The sequence below is a fragment of the Phoenix dactylifera genome, unplaced genomic scaffold, assembly GCF_009389715.1.
Source record: "Phoenix dactylifera cultivar Barhee BC4 unplaced genomic scaffold, palm_55x_up_171113_PBpolish2nd_filt_p 000077F, whole genome shotgun sequence".
Lineage (NCBI taxonomy): Eukaryota > Viridiplantae > Streptophyta > Magnoliopsida > Arecales > Arecaceae > Phoenix > Phoenix dactylifera.
The window spans coordinates 747,312-773,443 of record NW_024067676.1 but is presented as its reverse complement, the minus strand read 5'-3'; the positions used below and the strand labels follow the sequence as shown (position 1 = coordinate 773,443).

The window sequence follows — 26,132 nt, the reverse complement described above, 5'->3', positions numbered from 1 at the left end:
TTTGGCTTACCTCATACACTAAATAGGTATCTTCTTTTCAACCAAACATTCTGTTTTCTAAAATTAATTCTTAAAATATATACATAGCCAAAACATGAATTAAATGGTTGGAGTTATCAAAACACCTTCTATAAAAGAAACAATCGAGGCCTATAGAGCATGTAGATCTATCAATTATCTTTTAGAGCTGCATCATTTTTCTTCACTTGTAACATCCAGCTTGTAGAGATTTAAGCAATTGTTTCACATATTTTGTGGTGTTCCAAAAGAATATTCTTTGCTTGCAAGCTATTATGAATTTGATTTCCTCTGAATTTTTTGGCTATATGCAGGTCTTGTTGCTCGGTTTAAGTAGCTCATATATTTTGTTGTTTCTAAATAGGATTACTCCCATTCCTCCAAGCAAACCAGGCCCCCTAAAACTTGAAATCCTTGACTCACTGAGTAACTCTGAAACTCAACCGATTCCACCGAGTCTGGGATGAAAATCACCCAAGAATTTATTATTTCTTACTGGATAGTTATTTTTTAATGCTGCTAGTGTCTTCTCACAGTTGGGTAGAAAAATACAAAACCGGGGGTGACTTTATCAGCACCGTCATGACCTGATAAAAGCCCGGGACCAGGGTAGGGTTTCTTCTCCATTCGATACCCATCATCCCCTCTCCTCCCCTCTATTTTCCTCGCCGCCCATTCTCTCTCCTCTTCTCTTCTCTCCTCTCGTTCTCCGCCCTCCCCGACGGCGGCCGGCCACCGCCACTGGCCCACCTCCTGCGGCGAGATCTACTCGGCGGCGCTGCCCTCCTCGGCGGCGAGCCCTCCTCAAGATCGCAAGGTTTGTGCTTTCTCCTCTCTTCTGGACTTTCTCAATGCTCCTCCTCCGCCCTTCTATTCTATTTGCCCAATTGCTAATCCTTCCCTTCATTTGGACAAAAGCCCCTAGACTAATTCATCACGCAAACCCTAATTTTCCTTAAACCTAACTATTTGATTCATTGCATGTGCTCTTCTCCGTAAACTTGGACTATTGGAGCGGGTTATCTCTCCCTCTTTCTCTTTTTTCTTTTTTTGAATCGTTAGCACTAAAATATATTTCGTTTCATGAATAGATTGAGAACATACAACGGTATCTTGTTATCATCCCATCAGTAAATTGATTTTTTTCCTCAAAGAAAGCAGATGGTTTTAATGCTTGGTGCTATCTATTCCATATGTGTAGATTTTTAGTGTTTAATATGCTCGTCAATGTAGTGCACGGTGGTGCCTAAGGTTCTTTTAGATATTTTACTTGATCTTATACAAATGTGATTAAGGTTTTTTTATCTATTTTTCCTGATCTTATACAAATGTGCTTGTTGTGTACGTTATTATTACTTTGAAAAAAATTAGTATAAGTGTAAATTATTAATTTGTTATCGACTCTTGGGTACAATGTTTATTGGGGACTTGGCCGAGTCTTTGACTATTTGACTTACGTCAAGTTGATTTCTGCATTTATTTTAATTTTAGTTATAGTTTTTATTTTTTTTGTGCATGTGAAAGATACTGAACATTCGACTTGAATAATGTGGCATTTCAGTTCAGTGGTGAAAGTGAACGCATGTAGTCAAAACCAGCCAAATAATGGAAATGGAGGAAAAATGTAACGTGAAAACATATAAAAATGACTAATAGTGCATAGAGGCAGAACTGGAATTTTGCTCCCGAATGGGGGTAACAAATAGTCGACAAATAATAAGTCCATTTCAACCATCACAAGGCTTTTGATTGTCTGGATGATGGCTTTCAATGAAAAACCTGTGGAACAGATCGATCCTGTTGGCCAGATCCTTGCGGGCTTACTTTCTCACTTTTGAGTCTCCAACATCCTACATCCTAACACCTCTTCATTTCTTTTTCCTTTTTCACACCAAACTTTTTATTTTCCTCTTCTTATCCTCTGTAGGTTTCTTCTGATTTCATATAGTTGATGAAATCAAGTGGTGGCTCTACAACCTCTTCCTCCCTCTAGGAAAAAAATAGAACTGAAATTTTGCTCTCAATATATATATATATATATATATATATATATCCTATTTCAATGCCAACAAGCTATAAACCCCCTCAAGTAAAATCAGTAAGAAAGATATAGTCAATAAGAATTATTAGTAATCTTTTCATCTTCTTGCATGCCCCAGTTGCCTAGTCATTCTACTTCATTTCATGTGTTTCTGTTTTATTAAGATATAAACTGAACTATATTTTAAAACTGATAGTAAATGGAGTCCCCTATCACATCCAACCACATGATACTACATCCCACGCCCAGAAATCCTGGTGTTGAAGGATCAGAGCATCGCTGAAACCTCCTTATTGTCCTGTGTGCTTTTACGTCTTCCCTTCTGACGAGGGAAACCTTTCAACGCGTGCATGAAATATCACAATTCACAAGGCCTGATAGCTTGGCATCAAAAAAACAACTAAAACTATCAAATAACCGACTGATATGTACAATATCAGTTTCGAGTGAAATCTGAAAAGCAAGACATATGATAGAGGGGAACTTACGGGTGGAGAACGTAAAGAGAAAGGGAATGAGATAGAAATGTAAGAATTTTTTGGGTGGGCCATAAATGTTCAAGCCTGTTCTAGTGAGTAGGTTAGGCAAAGATAATTGAAACCCTGCATTGGTAAATGAGGAGTGGTTGGCTAATTTATCCGCTTCACATGCTTAGATAAGGTCCTCCTCTCCATCCCCTGAAGAAAAAATAGGAAAAAACAATACCATCTCACCTATAGCTCAAGAATCTACAATATTCTTTACCACATCAAAGACATAGTTAAGCATGTTATTAAATCTACTTATCTTTACTCTTCCTACTAATCCAACAAAACCCATCTTTATAATTGTGTAAAAAATTTCTTTCCAGCTATAAGCATAAATGTATCGTCCGTGATCCCTCAAACACTGAAATTGTATGAAAAAAAGGAAAAACAAAGATAAGAGCATACAAATGTCATCATATAGACTTCTAAACAAAGAAAATTTGTCAATTTCTGAATAAAGAGTTGGAGGTTTACTTCGTCAAAGGAAAATCCCAATTGTCTAAGAGGTGGAATTAGATTTTGAGGGAGGAGCATGGAATGCCGTACCGGCCCGTACCGGCCGTGGACCGGTACCGGAACGGATAAAAAACCGGTATTTTCCGGTTTTTTATCCGAACCGGCCGGTACGGGCCCGTACCGGCCGATTCGGGCCCGTACCGGCCGGTTCGGAGCCCGTACCGGCCGGTACCGGCCTCGTACCGGAACCGGCACAAATTTTTTTTTTTTAGAACCACAGCGCCGCGCGCTGTGGTTTTTGAAACCACTGCGTACCGGCCGGTACGGGACCGGTACCAGCCGGTACGTACCGGACCGGACCGGTACCGTACCGGTCCGGCCGGCCACCGGTACGCCGACCGGTACCGGTACGGCGGACCTTGGGGAGGAGTGATCTGAATGTGGTGAATCCTGTCAGATTTTGAGTGGAGATTAGATGCTTGAATCATATTTAAAATTTCTGAATTAGCCCAAAGGAAGAAGATGCTATTACCCATCAAGGAGGAGCAATTCAACCAATCAACAAGTAAGAGAGATTGGGGAGAGGCTGAGGTGGATCTTCATGTTCAGAGAGGGAGGGGTTTAATATCTTATTTGAACAAAGTTCAAATCCTAATATTCAAATGCTATTTAAGAGAAGTGTCTTTGAATAAAAAAACATTTATAATGTAAAGAAGTTCAAGGTGTGCTGTTCAATGTAAAATAAAGATTTGAGTAAAGTTTTGACAAACATTATTTGATCTTTCTTCTGATAACCTAAATGTGATCTCGCTACTTCTTGGTACTTGAAGCATCTCCCCTGAACCTGCTTTGATCTCTCCTCTTTGTTCATCAATCTGGTCTCTCCTCTATGGTTGGCTGTTGAGTTTGCTTCCTCTAGCTTGATTAGAAGATTTGTTTTGAGCCTTCCGCCTTATCTTTCCGACAGATACCTTGCAACAGACAGCAATGCTCCTTCCATGCAGTCTAGATCCAAAGGCATTATCTCCATATCCAAGGGAACCATGTACAATAATTATCCCTTAATCCTTTCAATCTACATATGGTCCTCCTTCTGTCCTTTTCAAGGTTTCAAATCCTGACCACTGTGTACTGTATTAATCCTATATTATCTGCCATATCAAGCTATGCTGGCTTGGGGCTTGTTGCGTAGCTCGACGAGCCATGAGGAGATACGGGGCATATCATACATCATGCTGTACTCCTATGTAAATGGTACGGGGCATATTATGATATTTGAAATCGTGGTCCTTGTTCTGATGTATTGGTGGATGATTATGATTTTGCTTGATGAAGGTGAGCTTTCTGTCTTGTTGCTTTAAATGATGATTTTAAAGGTTTTAAGGCTTAATGTTTAAACTAAGAAATGATTTATTGTTTATTGACTATTAGCAAGCACCATAGAGAGCAAAAACTTCTCTGTCTGTAGGGTAAGTCATTAATTATACATCTATTTTGTTTTTTTTACTTTCATTTATCTATCACCTTCCATTGAATGATTGGTCTCAACTAGATGCATCCTTTTTTTTCCATCAATGAATAATGTAGCACTGGTCAGGTGCATTATTTTTCCAGTTTAACCTCAAGAATCCCTTAATAATTTAAGATATCTTTCTTATTCATTAATTATTATTTTTTCTATTGCATTAGCTGGTTGATTAATGACAAATGTTTCTGAACTATTTGACTACTATTTTTCGTTTGTCAAACTCAATCAGACAAAACTGCTTCATGTATGATTGTCAAGACTCTCTGCAATTGCAAGTTAGTAGCCTAAGTTGGGAACAGAGTTGCATTATCTATTGTCAATTGGCTAGGCATCAACAAGAGTCTTATGCTTTCTTTTTATAAAAGATTTACAATAAATAACATGGCAATTATATTATAGGAAAAAGTTTTATGTAGGTAATCAATATCAATTTTGTTTGTGATAAAAAATGTTTCTGTATATGTTATATATTTCTGCAATTTGTAAACTCCATCTTGTGACCAATCGCATTTATTTTTTTTCATTGTTGTTCATCTTTTTACTTGCTCCATAAAATATATGTGGAAATTATACAGTTTGTCTAGTTTACAAATTAATTTCTAAAATTTCTTTCTTGCAGGTCTTATCAATGTTAATGGACATGGAATATGTTGCTTGATCAAGTATTGAAGGGTTCTAGATCTTGTTTCTTTATCAATTAGCAAAGTCAAAGTTAATTAGATAATAAATATAGTCTATAGAAACAATGGAGATACAAACTTCTGGGAAACCTATTGATACCTTGGTAGAGAAGGTGCTCAGCATGAATATCCTTTCTTCTGATTATTTCAAAGAGCTTTACAGATTGAAGACTTACCATGAAGTTATAGATGAAATCTATAATCAAGTTGATCATGTGGAACCATGGATGACTGGCAACTGTAGAGGTCCTTCCACAGCATTTTGTCTTCTCTATAAATTTTTTACCATGAAACTCACTGTCAAACAAATGCATGGACTACTGAAACACCCTGATTCTCCATATATTAGGGCTGTAAGTTTTATCACCCAAACTTTTTCCTTTTTTGTTTAATTATATTGTGTTATGTTTGTCGAATCACATTCTAATCTGCATTCAAATTCATTATATGACTTAATATCTACTATTTTGATGTTGATTTGGTCATTATTGAAGTATAACTTATTGGTGCAGATAAGTTTAATATAACTATTGGCAAACCATACATCAGGGATAGAATAACGTAGGTGGCTAGTCGTATGTGATAAATTGACTATAAGCTTAGTTATTAGAATCAGGAGTTGGTGTTGGAGTGTAGAAGAGGGGTTCTCAAAAAGTTGAAGGCAAGAAGGCAGCTATGATACATCTGAATATAAATATCCTAAGCATATTAGTTATTGGAAATCAACGCTTTGTCTATTATATTTTTAAAGAAATGCAGGATGAAGGATTTTAAAAAAGATAAGGAAGCCATGTTTCTAAATTTCTTATTAAACTTGGACTGATTTGATAAAAAATGGCAGTGATAATTTCTTATTTTACTACTGGATGGATGTTTTAGGAAGCAGGTTTGGGGCACCAGCAGGTTTTAGGAGCATCTCTAACAATCTGGGCTGAAGTTTATGGTTTCTAATATAATTAACATGAAGCTAACTTAAGAGACAAGTATTGGCAACCTAATTGTTTCAATTCAGCTGTACAAGATGATACACTTGTTGTGTTTCCAACCTAATGGTTTTTTTACAAATATAAGGCATTTATGTTTTTTAATTTTTCCTAGGCAAAATATTCATGATACTGGAACCAAGGAAAATATTCATGATCGAACTAAAAATAGTTTTGACAAAATAGTAACCATGGTAAATAAATACTAAATTTCATGTATGGTGGAATTATTAGGTATTTGGTGCAAGGGCCTGGAGAGTCTCTATTGTGGAGCAGCACTTGGAGTGGAGAATTTAGGCGTTAAGAGATGGTCAATTATCTAAAACGAAAAAAAACATATATAGAATTTTATATTGCCATATGGTGAAAGGATATTTTTGATTTTGTTGCATCTTATATTGAATTTTCAGTTAACCTTGCTGATATTTAAATAGTGAAAATACTACTTTTATGTGAAATTTAGGATCTACGAAATCTGAGAAGTTAATGCTGTGTTAAAAGTTTTGTACCTTCAGTCATTAACTTAAGGTAGTTGATAATACGAATAACTTGAAGATGTAGTCTGTTGTGCATCAGTTTCCTCCTTCTTACTTTTACTCTTTAGTGTAGGACAAATGCCATCTACAAATTGGATGGAATGATATGACCATAGTGGGATTTAAACTCATTTCTTTATGGTAGTTAGATACTTGTAATAAAATGTCTTGTGATTCTATTCAGTATTATGAGAGGAAGTGGTTGATGGGGTTAACAACAATCAGGAAATATGGTCCTTAAATTTTCCTCTGGTTTGCTTGGCCTTTAGCGTAAATCATGTAAGGACTGATTAGCTGGATTTCTTAGGGTTAGCCCGAATTGCTTTACTATATTATATACCATATTATTGATATTGACTTCTCAAGCTGGTTTAGAAGGCTAACCTAGTCTTGGATGAGGTGCAGGTTATTGGCTTGTGTACTATGAGCTTTTTTTCCCCTTTTGGTTAGGATGTTGCTGTCAAAATTCATAGAATATAGGGTTGGTGTGGGTCTAAAATATTGATATCTTCATAATTATTTGTTATTCCTCTCACAGAATAAGGAGATGTCTGTGCTCTAGATCCACCGGATATTATTTATTTTAAACATTGAATTATGATATCTATTCCTAATAAACTGGCACATCCTAGAAACTAAACAAAATACTTGCTAATTTCTTTGTGGCCCAAAACCACATTTGATTTGTTATAAGATCACGGTGTACAAAGGTGTGTTGGCTAGGATAAGAAAACTACATGGCCCGAAAATTAAGCCCTCATAGCTGGATGTTATAAAGAATTTGGATCAGCTTGGTCCAAAATGACAAATTTGAAAGTTAGCAATTGCTATCTATAACATGTTATTGCCAACCCTATGCATATGATTTCGCCTGTAACGGTATTTCTTTTCCAATTGCCTTTACCATTATATTTTGTATTTGCATTTCTGTTTGTCTTTTGGGTTTGTGGTTGCTGATGTGTGTAGTGATGTGGTTCTTTGACTGGGTGGATGGGCGGGTATGGGTGCATCCTAGTGTTCCCGGTACATAACATTTAGGTGTGGTTGTTGCCTATGTACATGCAATGCTTGATTTTTCAGTACACTCTATCATGTTACTCATAAGTTAGCTAGCTCTAATGGAGTAATTAGTTCAAGTGATTTTCAGATTGGCTTCCTCTACTTGCGATATGTGGCAGATCCAAAGACATTGTGGACTTGGTGTGAACCCTACATCAAAGATGATGAGGTATGCATCTCTCTTCAATTTTTAGCTTGTTATGGTCTATAACCATCATAAGGTGATTATTCTTGTAAACTGTTATGCAAATTTACTAATATTTTTCAAACAACATAAGTTCATTTTTTTTGGATTACCAACTGATCTTGTATAATTTGCTACATGCCCGAGATAATTTGTTATGATGCTCTTAATTGTTTAATTTTATGAAGGGTTTACATGCAAAGTAAATCATAATTTCTTAAATGCCTAGCTTATACTATGCCGCCTTCCTAGGGTTACATTCGAGACACAACTGATATTTGAGGCCACGGTCTGTTGTGCCGGTATTGGGCACCGTACCAGTTGCTTGACGGCACGAATCGTTACGGGCCCACGCTGTGCCGTATCGGGCCTGCACCGACACAGGAGATCGCAGGAGAAAGGAAAAGAGAGAACAAGTGGGGGAGGGAGAGGGAGAGGGAGGGATGCTTGCGGAAGGTGGCTTCACTTAAAAATCACAATTTTTTTTAGCGGCCTGACCCTTGTTTCGAAGGAAACAGAGGCCCGACCGCAGCCTCTGCCACCTGCACTAGCGCCTGCAGTAGCTAGCTAGCCTCCGCCTGCCTCCCTCCCCCGCTTGTTCTCTCTTTTCTTCTCTTTCCTTCTTCTCCCCCTCCGGCGACCGCATCTCGGTTGTTTAACCAGAACTGTCCTGGTCCGCCACCGGTACAGCTCGGGACGTCCTGAACCGGGCGGTTCGGGATGGTTCCACCGACCTTGCTTGAGGCTTATAGAATTGATAGGTTCTTAGTTTATTTGTGTGGAAGTAGGGATTTGAGAAGTGGAAGTAACTGATGAATACAATATATGATGCACACCATTAGATGATAAATCTCTGTAGAATCATTTGGGCTTTGTGAGTTAGATACTTAGTAACAGAAGAAGTGCTTTAACACCATATACATCTTTGTGAAAGGAACAGAAAAGGAGGTGGAAATACCTTAAAAAACCTTTAAGAAAGTTGTGTGAAACGCTTCTATGGCAGGTAACTGTAGATAGGACTGCACAAAGCAGAGCCGGATTTTTTTTTAAAGAATAAACAAGTGATGTGGAAGATGGATTGAGGATTTTTTATTAATTGAGAAAATTGTTTCTGTTTATGTTAAATGTGATATTCACCTTTTCGATAAACTTATCTGTTGACGGGGTACATGTTTTTATTGTTTTTAGGGCTCACCTCTACTTTTTTTACCTTTGCTTTTTATGAATATCTTTTAAAAATATTTTGAAGTACATACAAAAGTATACTTAGTAATGTCCTTAAGACCGCCTGTGCAACTGATTTATTTATATTTCTGCATTTTTTATGACTTTCTTATGCCAAGTTTTATCTCTCAATTTTAATTACCAATCTTCTAGCCACAGTCCATACTAGTGTGAAATTGATTGAGATAATGTGAAATATTTTGATGCTTCTGCCTAGATTTATCCAGACAATGTATCTGATTTGAAATTTTTGACTCATGATCTGTAGCTTGAGGCTTTCGGGTTGATAGCACTAAAAAAAGATATTGATGATCGATCTAGTACACTTTGGTTGCTCTATCAACACCCCTTTTTAGAAGATCTGCCGATAGGGATTTGATCCAAGGCCAGGAAGCTTGATTAGAAATTTGCACTTGCATGGAAGATTGCCTTCCAAGAACTTTTTGAGCACAAGTCATTCACGATTTAAGAATGACTGTTTGCATCAACAAGATATCACGTTTCTTAAGAAAGCATTTATTTGTAAAGTTGCCACTGTGATGATAGTACAAGAAACTTTTCTAGGTTGCTTATTGCCAAATGTAGAGCTTAAGGATAAATGACAATCAGAATATTGAGGTAAGGCATTAGTTTCTTCGTAATGGAAGACTGTAAATACCTAAGTTAGGAGGAGTTGCAGGAGCAAGGAAGCAATATTTTATAAAGGGTAAACTGGTGCTTAGGAACCAATGGGATAGAATAATGTATAATATTGTAAACATAATGAAAGTAATCCTTTTTGCTACTGTACTTTAAAGAAGTGCACGATACAAGGATTTGGAAAATGCTAATTTCTTAAGCGTAAGCATGTCTTTCAAACTAAGCTGATAGTGATAAATTAGTGCGAGCAATATAAAGGTCCTTAAGAAGACTTAAGTGACTCGGAGAAACTATATATATGAGTTGTATGATGTAATTCTTTTGTCAGCTAGATGCGTTCTTCGGACATATATTACCTTATGATCAATTTGTTGCAGAGTAGCTACATCTAATGCTTTTTTTATAAAAAAATGTAAGCAGATGATTTTGATGTCATTACTCTAGGATAACGAGTTTGTTTCAAAGATACAGGGACCCATTGAGAAGTTCCATTTTGTGGAAAAAGGTACTTCCCCAATTGTTTCAAAATGATTGGAAGAACGCAGGAAGCTAACCAGTGCCTAAGTGGGGCTGAAAGTGGGAAGGTTTCGATCAAGTTTGGCACAATTGAAGCTTGTTCTATATGAATAGGGTCAGAACTTTGAACCAGCCCAATCCAGTTCTACCTGGGTTGGATTAGATGGAGTTTCAGTGCTGTTTGATCCATAATTTTTTCATGTTAAATTGGGTTATAAATAACTCGAACACATCATAAGGAACATCTATAAATTGAGTTACCTGATTTTTCCTAAATATATTATTAATAGGAACAGGTATAATAAGATATGAGCATTATTAACTTGCTCTCTGTGTAATTTTTATTAACATCAACATATGGTTATTGTCAGCACATATTGGTAGTTAAATACATGTCATCATTAGTAGTATGTGGGCTTGAGGTAGGTTTGGATTCCAATTAGATCGAATTTGATCCATATACAATCTGCATTTCAGGTAGAGCATATTTTTCAATCTGAGCCTGATCCAAATGATTTTGGTTCAGGGTCAAATCCAGATTGGCATGAGGTTGATCCAATTCCATTTTGTAGCCCTATACACAAGGATGGGCGTTTTTTCATTTTGGGAGCCTAATGTGATATGTACTAGGGCTGAGCAAATTGTCAAGTGCAAATTTGCTATGAACTGAAAACACCATGAAGCTTTTTGATGGTTTGCCGTATAATCTTAAGTTTGTTGATAACATTCCTTTAAGATGTAGAGGTGCTAACTCAGTTCCTTTATCAAGTTCAAACTCTGGCGGGCAGAATCATATGCTTAGGTCAGTACACCCACTCTGGGATCTTGCTTGTGATCTCACCTCTGTACTTTTCCAAGCTTACTGTATTAGCATTGAGAATTACCACTGCCAACTGTTACATCCAGTCTTATTTTCGTTTTTACTGTCAAATCCTTGTAATTTTTTTTATTCCAGTCTGAAACATAGATATCAATATCAAGGAAAGCCAATCATCAACTAAGGGTCGCAACAATCATTCACTCTGTATGGAGGGAGTTGGAAGGATTCTTCTCTACAAATATGATACTCATTATCAACGAATCCCAAGCGTACACATGCATATAGATAGAACCCTCCTTTTTTTTGGGATGTTGTCATAGATTCTTGAATGGAAATAATTTCTCCTGTAAATAATGTACTTCTAGTTGGGCACGAAAGGGAGAAGGGGAAAAGATTGGTAATCCCAACTGGCTAAGAATCAGTCTTCTTTAAATTAGCAATCCTATAAGAGTGAAAGTAGGTTTTCACAACAGTAGCCTGCATATGCGTATAGCTTCATTCTTGATCCACGGCTTCAAAGCATTACCAGGTCATTTGCAACGTCTAGATATTGGTGTTAATTACAGCTTACTAATAATATTATATCATACATTAAACTGTTGTTTCTGTGCTAGTTGATTTGACTCTCGATTCCTTTTGCTGCCTATACTTTCTTGAAGATAGTTGCTCTTCTATATGTTTCAAAGAAAATGTGCATGTTGCTAGCAACTCATTTGATAATAATTCAGGCAGTCGCCATTTTCATCTGTTGTTTTGCAGGAATTCTCTCCTGGGTCTAATGGTCGGATGACAACCATGGGGGTATATGTACGTGATCTTCTTCTTGGACAGGTCGGTTACGTCTTTGCCTATTGTGTTATAATGTGATATATAATGCTTGTTGTTGGCTTGCTTAAGTCATCTTACTTCTATGTAGACTTGTACCATAAAGTTAGTTGTTTGTCATGGTAGTTGAAGGGTAATTGCTTTGGTAATGAAATGGCTCATCTTTGGATTTGAGATTCTGAGCTTAGGTTTCCATAATGGAGTTTGCTTTGAGAGGAGATGACATCTCTGTCAACAATTTTCTGTAAGGTTTGTAATGTTGATCTTGAAATGATTGTGTTCTCTAAAAGAGCAGTATGCTGTTTAAATTATATTGTCAGTGAGTTACTTTCCTGGTCAATGTTTTAAGCACTTATGCTACTGCTTGATGCTGATATTTATATTGGTGTCTCTGTGCATATTACATGCAAGCTTCTCTATTTTTGCATTAACACTTCTATTTGAGAATTGTACTCGTCCAATTTAGGCTTATCTATATGTTAGTGATGTAGATGGAATGACAATGTCAAACTGTATGTTAATGACAATTATGATAATCTCCTGAACCTTTGAATGTTAAAGTAGTCGACAAGGCTGAATTAAAAGAACCAACTGATATTATGTCCTACATATCTCCTGTTTCTTGTCATCACATTTGGTATAGAAGCCATCCTGGTCTTGAAGAAGGATTGGAGGAATACTGCAATTTAAGGGATTATCAAATTTGTCAACAAAATACTTTGTTCACACAATCTTATCCATTGCATGCACTTACATGATGGACACCGGAACTCATACCCACCACCTCCAGCACCAAACTTCTAGGGTGCCTTCCCTACCAAGCTGCGAGCATTCGTTCTGTACAAATAAGGCTGAGAACTGATTATACTTTAATACCATGTCCTTAAAAACTTACCTTTTTTTTGTGAAGATTGGATCCCCCATTCGTTGCTTTTTTGATGGATGTTCAGAAAGTATATTCTTTACCACTCCATTTGGAATATAGGAAGAAAGAAAACCTTGTATAGGAGGGAAAATATTTGGCTCGGTTGTGGTGTTACAGGGGATTCATTTCTCTCTTTAGTTTAAATATCAGTAAAATGAGAAATCCCACCTCTAAATGTAAGGCTGGATTTTGGCTGGAGATCTATGGGGAATTCTGTAGAATCTAGTCGGGAACTTTTTCATAACTAAGGTTAGATCCTGGCTGCTTTTCTAAGTTAATTGTTGTCTCAATAAGTTGAATCAGATGAGCCATGGTTGAACTACTAATACATGCCAGACTTGGCCTGTAAAAAAGGGTGCTAATATTGTGCAGGATTGCATATGCAGAGGATAAGGCACTTTGCTTTTGAATGCATTTTTTTCTTAGTTCTCTGTGCTCTCTCCATCTGTACTCACCGACGGATAGTAATTTTCTGAGAAAAGAAGAAAACATGAGTACAACTGCCTCAAGGATGAGATCTGAGGAGGGTGAAAGATTCTCTCTCTAGGCAACCTAGCCAGAAGGAAGAAGGCTTGAGGAGGGAGATACAACAACAATGGGATTTTTTTTTTAATAAATAGTTCTTTGATTTTGATGTAATAATCACTTGAGAAATAGGGAGTAGTGTTGTATTAGGCCTAGAGGGCAGGTATCATGGGTTCAAAACATGGAACAACCCCACCGCACACAGAGGTAAGGCTACATACATCTGACTCTCCCCAGACATTGCAACGGCGGAAGCCTTGTGCACTGGCATGCTCTCTAGTGTTGTATTAAGCCTACTATGACAGTCCATTGGTGATGGAGAGGGTGGTAGTGGGATTGCACTACTGATAACAGTTTATTGGATCATTTCATATTTCTTATTAATATGTAAGAGAAAGACAATTTGGAGTTTGACATCAATTCTGATAGTTAGTAAGAAGAGAATTGGAGCCTAGGTGGCTGCTGCCAAGCTATTCTGGAATGAGACTTATGACATCCTTTCAGAAGTTGTATTTTTCCTTTTCCTTTAGATATTTTTATTTTATTTTATTTTAAATATATGTGGCCAAGAACTGTGGAAATTTCTTAATTGTAAATATAATGTTTGAAGTTTCTGTTGAAACCAAAATATTTTGGTCAAGACAGATAGGTTTCACCTGAAACAATCCCTTTCTGATTGAGTTCCAGTCGTTTGGGCAGTTTTAGCTAAAACTGATAAGTTTGGTCCAGTTTTTGCCAATTAGGGGGATTCCTGCTGAGGCTGCCCAATATAAGGCTAAATGTCCTATTCTGAGTCTGCTATTCTTGTCATTGTCGTCGTCATAGTTGTTTTTTCTTTTCTTTTCTTTTCTTTTTTGTGGGCCAGCTGATTTTGCTTATGGGTGATAGAGTGAGCCTCTAAGAAGCAATGTCAAAATGTTGAACTTGAATTTTTTTTGCTTTAAGTAATTTTGAGAGCATGTCCTGTAGAATTGCAAAAATTTTAGGAAACATAATATTTCTTTTTATATTAATGTCTTAAACTTGTTACACTATGTAGAATCTTATATACATTTTCTAACATTTATTGAATTATTGCCAGGTAATTGAAATTCACAAAATAGAATATATAATTTGTCGAAAGATAAAAACAACCTTTGTTATTTGACATGAATGCATTTATTTGGCAGACATGGTTGGAGGGCTATCTTGCCTTTTGATGTTGCATATTTAAATTGAGGACATTCAAACACTGTAACTGCAAGTTGAGAGCTTTATTGTAATCTTAAGAACTTGCTGAGTGCAATACATGCCTGATGACTAACATTATGATCCAGCACACTTGTAAACATAACAACCATTGTAGTCATCTTCCTTTTGTCCTGACCAAGATGGTTTATACATGCGTAGAAAATACATCCTTTTATATCCATGTCAATTTGTTCTTTTTGGCATTATTCAGTAACCATATGAATTCTAATCTGTAACTGCATTCTTCGAAACGTTTCTGCCTGATCCTTGGACTCTTTGTCCTGCTTTAGTTTGCCAATGACTAATTTCTGGCTCATCATCTGCTGTGGTGCATTCAAGCATTGTTGACTTGGGACAGTTATGTACTTGTGTACATTGAGTTCGTGTGCCTGAATTTCTGGTTTTGACAATATAACTCATCATAGTGACCTCAGTTGATAGTTTAACTATGTTTAAATCAGGATTATCTTTGTCATTAAATCACCGAATGCTTTTTTTGGTGCAACTCATCCCACTGTACAAGCTTGTTTCAAAGCATACTTTCTACATGTATATGATGATATCTAGGCAGGTAGATCTTGTATATTCAGTCTTTAATGGAAAGCATTGTATGCTAACATATGCCATGACTATTTGTGTGTTGCTGCAGTACTACTTTGATACTCTTTTCCCCCGTGTGCCTGTCCCAATCCTGCGCCAAATTGTCTCCAATCTGGAGAAGATGAAGCTCCCCACCAAGACCTCTGGGGCTACTGGAGAGTCCACTCGTCATGGCTCAGATGATACTGCTCGTCGCCCTCCTTCTGTGAAAGCTTCTTTGTCAGTCTCTTTTGGTCAGCGTGCTCCACATCGTGCATCCACCAGGGACTCATCCCCAGTCCGAAGGACCTTACCAACTGTGCACGAAAGAAGCGACAGCGAGGACCTTCGAAGATCATCCCCTAGTAATCGTCGCAGTCACAGTCGTGAAAGACCTGAACGAGATCATTCAGATCGGGACCGGGACCGAGACCGAGATCGGGACCGAGACCGGGACCGGTATCGGAACCGGGAACGAGATAGGAGGCATGAATATGATCGACATGGTGATCATGACAGTAGAGATAGGGACTCTCTCCGGTCCAGATATTCAGAGAGGGATAGTGGGAGGCGGGATCATGAAAGGAGTGTGCGGGACACTGACCGACACAGACATTCGAGCTCTCGTCGGAGTAGAAGCAGGAGCAGGAGCCGAAGTCGGAGCAGGAGCAGGAGCCGGAGTGTGCAAATCCGTGGTGCAAACTCTGACCATCGCCCTAGTCCATTGAGAGATGGAAGCAAAGAGAAGACAGCTAGTGTTTCAAGCAATCTGGCAAAGCTGAAGGATTTATATGGTGATGGTAGTGACAAGCAAAGTGAAGGTACTGAAAGGCTTCGTAGGGATACAGGCACTGAAGAGGTGATCAGATTGGGGGGGTCTTCTTGGAGGTAAAGCAAAGTACTTAAATGGAATGAGCTGGTTTTGTATGATAATTTTCGACCATTACCTATGGACATAATGAAAATTTGATGGTGGATTTGCTTTCGTTCTGCATGATCCACTGGTATGTTCAAGGGTAAAAGGTTCAAGAAGGCACCGGAGGCTCTCAACATGGAAAAAAAGGCTCCTCCCCTAGTTAAGGGCATGAACTTTCATACTCTTGTATCGACCTTTATATATATATTTTTTATGGGGTGAACATGATGGCTTACAGGTAGCTTTTAGAAAGGGCTATTTGCAGGCATTGGTACTTTTATTCATTTTGGGTACTTCATTAAGAACATGTTGCTTTGCTTCCTGCTTCTGCTTGATAGGCTGGTTTCTGTCACTTGTAATTTGTGTAACTGATGAATCCTCTCTCAGATTTTCTTCCCCATGCTGTGATTTTTAACTCCAATACTATTGCTATTAAGTTGCTAATTAGGACGTAGAACTCAAAATTATCAATTGATTTATGCTTATTTACGAAGTTGCAGACCGGTAAGGAGCTGTATTTTGGTTATTAGAATCTTAGGTTTTTCAAGTAGCTGTGTACTTCTGAGCATGATCGGTGTGAATCACGTTTGTTAGCATGTAATTCTGACAGATAATACATTGTTGCACATAAGCTAGAGAGGCCTGATACATAACTCGAAACATTTTGTCTTCATGCCTGGGTGAAAATTCTTACCTTTGGGATGGTGCACCACCAAGAGTAGAGCATTTTGCCATCTTTGAAGATCTTTTCCAATTTTGAGTCATTATTGGTTTTTTTTTTTTTCAGTTGATAAATGCTGTTATTTAAAGTCTATTGTGTCTTATTGATAATTTATTGATCTGATGGGAGGAAATGTATCTGCTTGGCATGATTTTGCTCCTTATTTCATACCCCAGGCTGCCAGTGTTGGCTTGTAACAGTACTTGAATTGTTTCATGAAGGATTATTTTTGCATGAGCTAATGTTGTTCTAGCATGGTACAAAAGTAGATTGAATGTGGCTACCTTAATTGACTAAGAAGTAACTTAGGGTATGATTGATTGGGGGAGCTCGAGGAACGGAAATGAAAACGAGTTATTCTCATTTCAACTATTCCAGCTATGTTTGGTTGGAGAGTTTTATTTTCGATCCAATTTTAGGAGAGAATGTGAATGCCTCAATTCTCCAAAACTCAATCTTTACCTTTTTCTGGTATTCAAATTCTATCTCTATTTCGATTCTGGTTATGAACTATAATACATTGGGGATATGGTCATATTTTGATTTTCATTCCGATCCATTTTAATTCTGATTTGAATTTGGGTGGCAAACCAAATGCTTCCTTGAAGTTATTTAAAAACCGGATGCTTTTTCATGCAGTATCAAAGGTTCCATCTAAAAATCGAGAAGAAGAGATGAGCTCCACCAGACTTTTAAGAAAATGAAGGTAAAATCAAGAAAACTTAATGCAGTTTACCATGACGGATTACAAATGCTAGATAGAATGCTTTGTAACATTAGCCATAAAACTAGGTACGGCTTAGAAGAAACTTACATCCACATGTACTATTTTATACAGATGGCAACATATTTCTAAAACAAAAGAATATGATTTGTATTAATAAAATATCAAAAATTCTCCTTGTGGAAATCAAACTTTGTGTTCGTCTTGTGTGAGAAATCCTGTGCTAACCGTCTTAATTCTGCTACCAAGGTTTGTTGGCCGCAGTAAAAAACTCCTGAAACCAAGTACAGTCGATGTCAGGACAATGTTCTTACAAAATGAACAGAATAGTTTCAAGTTTAGTATAATAAGAAACAAAGATAATGACAAAGTGCCAAACATGAATGACCCTGACCATACATGGAAGAATTTGTCCCTATGTCTTATATATAATTTGCTTTATTACTCGAGCCATCCCTGTTTACCTGCCTAACAAACCAATATGGACTCAATCCAAAACCATGAGCAGCAAAAACTATAAAATCTTCCACTTTGGGAGATCTTTGTTCGTTGAGTGCCAGTTCCATACTTACATGTCATCTCCTTTATCATTTCACAACTATTTTTTCGGAGTTTGGATTCTCTGCATTGCAACTTTTGCACCGTAGAATCCTATATTACTGCGGATAACCACCACGTCGTCCATTTCGGAGATAGGCTGCTCTCATTCATTCTTGAAATATGATGAGATACCATTAGTGCGATTACAGAAGAGCAGCCCATCTTCAAGATGAATGACTTAGTGGTCATCTATGATGGTACAAGCTCCGTGTCGTAAAAGTGGCACCGAGGATCCTGGATTAGCTTTTTAATATCCGAACCCTAAAATTAAATTCAACATGAAAGAATAGAATAATAATTATAGATTTTAAGAATATCCAACATAGACTCACCAACTCGTTGTTTTTGGTGGTTAATTGCAACATGCTTGAAAACGTTGCGCCAATTTGGCCGGGCAAAGTGGGTCTTGACACGGGTCCCGGATACGATGTCAACCCCATTCTTTGCATGGTGGAGTGCTTGGAGCATCACAATGAGGGCCGAGCGGGCGTCGCCCTCCTCATACACACTCGTGCAATGGTTATGGAGCTCGATCACACCATCTTTGTCCTTCTCCGCCACCTCGTTCATCACCCCTCTGAACCACTCGAAGGAACCTTCCTCCCGAGTGACCCAATAGAAGTAGGCCCGTTGTGTCATGAATGCCTTCTTAGGTTTGTTGCCACCTTCCAGATCTCCTGCCACTACTCCATTCTGCTTGATATTATTCAGCACATCTTTAAGGATGCTTATCAATGGAGTTGCTCCAATGCCGAGCCCAATGAGGAGGAGGACATCGTAGTTTCGGTAGTCTTGCGCAGGAGCACCATAAGGGCCGTCGATCCGAAGCTTCGGAAACCTAATTTGATTTGCATCGAAAATTCTTGATTAGCCAAAGATCAAAAGCATGTTAAGGCTACAAGGCATGAAAATTTCAAGAAGATATTTGTACTTGGGATTGCTTTCCTCTGCCATGAGATCAGCTCTAAGGAGTCCACTCTGGCCAGTCTTAGGAGGCCGGCAAACCTGTTATATTTCGAGGACAGTGTTAGATAAAAAGAAGTGGCATTATTATCGGATCAGGTCGGACTAGATACGGATCGAATCAGATATAGAATAGATAAAAAATCTGTAAATCCAAATCTGATCTTTTTATTAAACATGTCAAAAATTCACACATGGGAATTCAACCATATTATTAAACAGATAACCTAACCTGACCTAAATAGGTTGAATCAAGTTAAGTAGGTTAATTGGTTAAAAATTATGACCCCTAACTTGAGTTGGCATACCTCCGAGAATATATTCCTGAGCCTTGAGGTCCAGTCACCTTTGGTGCGGATGTGCATGCTGAGGTAATCATCTCCAGGAGCTGAAGTGATGGAGAAGGGGTGCCTGAGGGAAAGGCAGAGAAAGAAGAAAATTTCAGCCATCCGATCTTTGATCGAACCATTCTAGTTGAAATAGAGGCAGGAATTGAAGACTAAAGGTTACCACTGGAATGGGGAGACTGCAGCACAGTTTACAAAGATGTATTGCCCGCTTCTGTATTTGAAACCATGGGGCTTGGACATTTGAAGGGCCAGCACATTTCCTGGGTAGACTGCAACCTACATCAAAGGGCAAGAAATCACAAGATAATTAACAAGAATATTGCTAACATGATCCATTCTAAAACCATCACTGAAATTAAATAACAACCACATAAATTATTAAAAACCAACAATCTATTATGATGACAATTAGCAAATGATAATTTGTCTTTTATCATACTGTTGCTTATGGGAAAGACTAATAATAATCTTTTGCAGTTAAAGCAAGTTGCAGGAGTCCAAATAGACAATTTAGAACTCTCATTACATAATCAAAGTAGTCATGCCCTGAAAAATTTGTCAAAACCATCCACTATTTTTATTTTCTATATAGTAGATATAAGCTTAAAAATAATACTAAATTTTGTACAAAAATGATAGGCTAAACTACAAAATGCTAATGTAACAATGTGAATATATGCATACATACATGCGATGAACAGTATTATGAGCTGTTATGCAGGTAATGACGTAGCCCCATAACTATTATGGTATCCATTGTAAATAAGAGCGAAAGCGGATCGGATAATATTCATTCGGGTCTATTTTCGTATCTGAATCTATTCAGATATAGATAGAAATTTGAACATCTGATTATTAATATTCGTACCCGTATCTATATCCATCAAAGTAAAATGTATATGGATATGGATAGACAACTATTCAATCCGTATCCAAATATCCGTTTTCATTTGTAACCATATTTAATTTTATATAGCACTCATGAACTTTTAAAAAAACTAAATGATCATATTAACATGCTATTAACTTGATTTATCATTCACTTAGTAATATTTTTGATTCTGTGGTAATAAAGTCTAATTATCCGATTTGTATCCGTATTCATTTAAAATAAATATAGATATTAATTTTTATATCCGACCAATATTCGTATCCATATCTATATCCGTTAAACAAAATAAATATAGATATAGATATGCTAGTATTCAATTCGTATCCGATCCAATTTCAGCCCTAATTATAAAAAATTATATATTGATCCTTACTAGAAACAATGATTCTATGGGACCTAATGAGGAAATAATGGATGATACTTTGGATCAAAATGTTGGATATATCATACCTTTTGAACCCTAACGGTCCTGTAGCCAGACCTCAAGGCACGCAGGAGGCGTTCACATAGATACAACATCACAGGGATAACGAGGTACATCCATGTCTGAATAATAACATACCGCATCACATAAACATTACAATATAATTAAACTAAAATTTAATAATTTGACAAGCATCTACAAATTAAATTTCTAAAGTGAGGCCCATTAACATACCGTTTTCTTATACCATTGCTTGGTAAGGTAGAGGCATTGGCCATGGACGACGAAGAGCGCGAACACGATAACGAAGAGGTGGTGGGAATACCAGAACGCATTGAAGCCGGTGAGCCTGCGGAGTGGGTTAGTAGGCTTTAGCCTGTTCCGGCGGAACCAAGGCAGGGCCAACACATAGGCCACCGCCATGAGCACCACCATGACCACCCCAGTCCATCCTTCTATCCCCTTGACGAACCACCAGTAATTCGGCGGGCGCTGATCGCCGAAGAAGATCTTCATCGGCTCGTACTCTGCATCGGTTGCATGTAGGAGCCGAGGAAAGTCGCAAGTCAAGTGAGCTCCTGCGTGGAGCCCTATACCAATAGCGATGCCCGCAGCGATTACCTGATAGCCACAAGATGATGATGATGATGATGATTATGTTCATAATTCTAAGTTAAGAAGGCTTTATGAAAGGACTGAGCAAATTTTTATCATGCGATATCGAATTGATAAGCTTTGATGCCATAACGAACTCTTCATGACAGGGCCAATTTCATGCGACAAGTGTACCTTGTGAAAATTGAGGTTGTCATTGAATGGAACAATCAACCCTAGCTTGGTCCTGGATCTGAGCCAAGTTACGGTGTTCCGACAGACAGGGAGGAGGATGATGGCCATGTTGAATTTGAGGGTCTCGGCGGCGCCCTTGGCGGTGGTGACGCAGTAGCCCATGACATGATAGACAGCACGCTGGCGGTATTGGATGAATTTCCAGGTGAAGAGGCCGGCACAGATGGCGAGCCAGAGGGCGATCACCCAGACTCGCTTCCAATTGTCCTCCATGAAGTATGAGAATCCCCGGCAGCAGCGGCGAAGGGGGTTGTAGTCCTTGGTGGCTACTAGCTTCTGGCTAAGGAGCTGGCTGAGGTTGGAGCTGTAGGGTGTCAACTTGGTGGAATGGTTAGCTGGATGAAGCAGTAGCATCTCCAGGTTGAAGAGCTGCATGCAATTGTTCACATAGGAACTATTAGCGCAAGTTAAAACAGATGGTTGAGAAGAGTCATGATTGGGACTGGATAGACCTCAACATAGCCCAAATGGTTAGGATCTAGCTCTTCCATGATTAGGGCTGTGTACTCATCGGCGCGTTCTTGGATCTTCGACAACTTGTTCGCCGATGCACTCAGGCTGATGATCTGAGCACAAATTATTTTATTTTTTTGCATGTTAGAAAGAATTGAATTGTTCAGGTGCATTAACAATCATCATTTAGTTAGTAGCTCTTATTAGATGGAGCATAGGTTGGATTTTGAGAGCATCAAACTAAAAAGCAAAAAGAGAATATTGTCACACACCTCTTTGACCTCTACTTCTGTTATCCTGCCATCTGCATCCTTGTCCACCCTGCATAAATTTGGCCAACAGAAGTTTGAAAGAAATGTTGAGGAAAGAGCTGCCAACCAATGGATCCAAGCTTGTGTTTTTAAGTCATTGGTGAAGTAGGGAGGGTGTCCATCAATTTACACATACATGTCAAAGAATGTTTGAAGGCGAGCGTCGAAGCTTTCATCAGAGAGCTGCTCCCAGAATTCTTGGAGCTCTTCTTTGGTCAGCATTGCCGCCATGATCCCCCTCCGTCGTGCCAATGCATCATATACCTCAAGAGCAAACTCCTCTGATCCAACCATTCCTGCATTCGCAAACAACTTATTATAACCTTAGCTTTAGACCTCTCCTGATCCTCTATTGCTCTCACCCAAATACACACACATACACACACATGCAGACACAAAAGCCCTGCAGCCCAAATTGAGAGGAAGCATTCCTTTTAATCTACAATCTGATAGAGGCTTCATTTTTATCTTCACAGTGTGAAAGTTGTTAGATAATTAATCGAATTCTTGCCCCTAAACATACAGTTTTTACTGTTTGTTGATAAACACAAATACTTTAAAAAGGCCAATACTAGGATGGATTACACATCGTTTCATTGCTAAGTAATCCTACTGACTAAAAAAAGCACAAGAGGCAAGGACTAGAAAGACTATGTAAGGACCGTGCGTGCGCGTGTTTAGTTCCATATCGGTTATTCGCTGGGTAGATCTTGGTGCTTATATAGGATTAATAAATTCAAATAATACCTTGTAGGTAGTCTTTTTGGGTGAAGCAGACTAAGTGTGAAATTTTAATGTTCTTAAAAAGAAAGGAGGACTTGAAGGGTGACCTGTCAAATAGGCTAATAGAAGGACTAATGCATTACCTCAATTGCAAATTAATTCACATAAAATAACTAAAACTCCAGGGTTGAGAAAAGCATGAGAAAGCTAGGATCAATTACCAATATATAGAAACAAAGTGTGTCATCTTGCTAAGGTGGCTACTCACCTACGCACTGCCCAAACCTTGTCCTCAGGAGCACCCCATCGACGGCGAGCTTGTCGAACCGCCGCTCGACCTCCGGCCAGCCGCCGCTTCCCACGTTCTTGGTCACAAACTGGAGCCCCTTCAGCGCCCGAGCCGCGCCAGACTTGGTCCTATCAATGCTCGCAGGCCTGCTCCTGGAGAACGACGCCATCCGCCGCAGCTCCTGCGACACCTGCCTCAACTTCGACGTGATGCCGGTCGACGGCGACTGCCTCTCCAAGGCCCTTGCAAGCATTGCTGCCTCCTGGTCCTGGCCTCGTATATCCTGGATTGCGACGGAGTCGTCCCTCACATCTAATGTGATCTCTACGTAGGTTTGCTCATCTTTAAATCTTGCCTTCCTGGTTCCTGGAGGGCCACTGAGGGGGCCGCTGAATCCGACGCCGCTCCCGCCATCCTCCGACTCCGAACCGGCGTCCACTTGGTGGCCGGTGATCCCATTTTCACCTCCTAAGCCCATTTCCCCCTTCCTCTCCCGAGCTCAAAAGTATCTGGATCTCACTGTTAAAGTAATCGTCCTGCAAGCCCTGTTACTTTAGCATTGTTAGCCTTTATATTGAACAAAAAAAATCTTAACATCGCTGCATCAATTCCAAACATTGCCGATGCTTTTTAATATATTGAACAATGCTTATAAGCGACGGTATTTTTATTTCCGACAAAAACATCGCTAATTACCGACAAAAGTATTACACTTTTTTAATTAAAAATAAATATTTTTATTTTTATTTTTTCTTCCAAACATAAGCAAAAGAGTAGCAATTCAAAGATTATACTGATGATATGTAATGGCCATGGTCTAACCTAATAAGTGGTCCAAAATAACAAAAAATTTACAATACTTAGCATGACCGGCGGATAATTGATTGAGAAATTCAGTTTTAGTTTCGATAACGACACATTATTTGATTGTGACTGCGAGCTACGGTAAAAGGGGTTAGACTTATAATGGCATGCAATTTTTCAAAATATTTTTTTGAAGCTAATAAGAGCTAGCTCCTAGAATTGAACTCAAGAGGAATAAGATCTTGGTAAGTCTAGATTAGAAGGAAAAAATAAAAGGCAATGTATATAGCTTCTAACCCCGGATATGGATGATGACTGCCGTGTTGAAGCTGTCTAAACTTGGGGGAGAGAGAGAGAGTTGAGAATGGCGAGGTATTGAATCGAGGAGGAGAGATTTATATAGGATGGCTTTGAGGGAAAGTGGCCACAGGTCAAATGCAGAGGAATACAACAGCGGCCATCCCAGGGGCGCCCTTAGGTTGTCCACCAACTCCTTGTAGTTGATTGATAATAATTAACACAAGTCCAAATTGTCACAAGTCCTTGGGTTCCTAGGCTGGCATTTGGATACCAACTCTAGTTGTCATGCAGCATCTCTATTATTGTAATGAGAAATGGTTGTGAAAGGATAAGCTCCATGGGCAAATATTTATTTTCTTTTTGAGTTCTACTTGGACTATGCACTCCAACCAAGTTCTTTGCTTATTTATTTGGTTTGGACATTTTGTGAGATCTTGTTTAGTAGCACAAATCTCGCAATGAACAACAAAAAAAGAAAAAAACTACAAAATGAGATGTATGAGACTCTTATTGATCCTTCCAAGGTAGCTAACAACACATTGCACATGCTGATAGACCATGGAAGAGAGAAGGAAATCAATGGAGCCTTATTTAAGGGGCAGTTTGGTGTGCATGGGCATCTGAAACTTTTTGGTACATCCAATTGTTATTGGAGAAGGATTAAAGACTACAATTCGCCTAAAATTTTATAATCGTTGTGGATGTGATTCGTAGGATTAACTCATTATTAGAGCAGGAAAAGGGGATGCATCCTCACAAGAAGTATCGGTTTTGCCCTTTAAAAGGTGCCTCCTGGAAGAAGGAGTTTTTGCGCCTCCATTTAAGGTACAATTCTTTCCGCTACTCAACTGATGTGGAACTAAGTCCCTAGCCCCCTTCACCCCCAAGGGTCATGATCCAGACAAAACACAAGACGACAAGATTAAAAACTTCAACGGCTTGAGTATATGTATATACTGATGAAAAAAGGTTATTTTAGTCAAAGTAGACAATATACTTTTAATTTGTGCTATGTTCTAGTATCGATTAATTAGGTCTGCAAGCTGTTCATCTCTTTTTTTTCTTTTTTGGGTATAGCAAGGAGCAAAGCTGAGTTCAGTGTAACAAACATAATAAAAGCCAAAATTCTATCGTTTAAGCCCTGAAACGGACTAGTCAGACTGAAAGTTTTCTTTTCGGGTAATACTTTGATCAAGCGTAGCTCTGTATCTGATAAGAATTCGGCAGAGCGACAGAAGACAGAGTTGATGTAGAAGTCGAAATCTACCTCCTTAAAATTTTTTACTTTTTTTTACTAGAGATGTATATTTAAGAAAAAAGAGTCCTATTATGATTAGAAAGAAGAATTCAACCCAAATTGCGTTAGGACGGACCTCACATTATAAATAGAGGCTATGCACTTCTTTTTTTTAAGAATCAATGAAAGAAAAGGAGACTTAAAGTCCTACTTCCAAGATTTCTCCATCTTCTTCTAGTTTTTTGTTGAGAAATTTTAGTTAAGCGAGTTGAAGTAAATTT

The 26,132-nt window shown here is 38.4% G+C and overlaps 2 protein-coding genes across 5 annotated transcripts; one reads left to right on the top strand and one right to left on the bottom strand.

Annotated features, from left to right (window-relative positions):
- The first annotated feature begins 630 nt into the window (after nucleotides 1-630).
- Nucleotides 631-16,658, top strand: LOC103715102 (pre-mRNA splicing factor SR-like 1). 3 transcript variants are annotated; one of them, XM_026807693.2, is made up of 6 exons: nucleotides 631-835; nucleotides 5,190-5,603; nucleotides 7,917-7,997; nucleotides 11,971-12,042; nucleotides 12,212-12,285; nucleotides 15,366-15,698. In XM_026807693.2, the coding sequence occupies exons 2-5, from the start codon at nucleotides 5,316-5,318 to the stop codon at nucleotides 12,257-12,259; spliced, it is 489 nt and encodes a 162-aa protein (XP_026663494.1). In that variant the 5' UTR covers nucleotides 631-835; nucleotides 5,190-5,315; the 3' UTR covers nucleotides 12,260-12,285; nucleotides 15,366-15,698. The 3 variants fall into 3 exon arrangements, with proteins under 3 accessions (XP_026663494.1, XP_026663493.1, XP_008800851.2); XM_026807692.2 differs by having other exon boundaries at nucleotides 12,225-12,285; nucleotides 15,366-15,651; XM_008802629.4 differs by lacking the exon at nucleotides 12,212-12,285 and having other exon boundaries at nucleotides 637-835; nucleotides 15,366-16,658.
- A 964-nt stretch (nucleotides 16,659-17,622) lies between these two features.
- On the bottom strand, nucleotides 17,623-24,769 carry LOC103715104 (respiratory burst oxidase homolog protein B-like). 2 transcript variants are annotated; one of them, XM_039116285.1, is made up of 13 exons: nucleotides 24,612-24,769; nucleotides 23,490-24,055; nucleotides 22,635-22,794; nucleotides 22,460-22,508; nucleotides 22,187-22,300; nucleotides 21,675-22,103; nucleotides 21,120-21,506; nucleotides 20,912-21,007; nucleotides 19,730-19,845; nucleotides 19,528-19,630; nucleotides 19,188-19,261; nucleotides 18,589-19,094; nucleotides 17,623-17,930 (listed from the first exon to the last, which is right to left on the bottom strand). In XM_039116285.1, exons 2-13 carry the CDS (start codon nucleotides 23,986-23,988, stop codon nucleotides 17,821-17,823), a joined length of 2,643 nt encoding a protein of 880 aa, XP_038972213.1. In that variant the 5' UTR covers nucleotides 23,989-24,055; nucleotides 24,612-24,769; the 3' UTR covers nucleotides 17,623-17,820. The 2 variants fall into 2 exon arrangements, with proteins under 2 accessions (XP_038972213.1, XP_008800853.2); XM_008802631.3 differs by having other exon boundaries at nucleotides 23,490-24,046; nucleotides 24,612-24,690.
- Nucleotides 24,770-26,132: the final 1,363 nt, after the last annotated feature.

Coding starts and splice junctions, on each gene's coding strand:
- LOC103715102 (XM_008802629.4), top strand. CDS start 5,316: ATGGAGATACAAACTTCTGGGAAACCTATTGATACCTTGGTAGAGAAG. Junction 5,604..7,916: donor ATTCTCCATATATTAGGGCT/GTAAGTTTTATC, acceptor AGTGATTTTCAG/ATTGGCTTCCTCTACTTGCG. Junction 7,998..11,970: donor CCTACATCAAAGATGATGAG/GTATGCATCTCT, acceptor GTTGTTTTGCAG/GAATTCTCTCCTGGGTCTAA.
- LOC103715104 (XM_039116285.1), bottom strand. CDS start 23,988: ATGGGCTTAGGAGGTGAAAATGGGATCACCGGCCACCAAGTGGACGCC. Junction 19,631..19,729: donor GCAGTCTCCCCATTCCAGTG/GTAACCTTTAGT, acceptor CCTTTCCCTCAG/GCACCCCTTCTCCATCACTT. Junction 17,931..18,588: donor CCACCAAAAACAACGAGTTG/GTGAGTCTATGT, acceptor ACTTGGTTTCAG/GAGTTTTTTACTGCGGCCAA.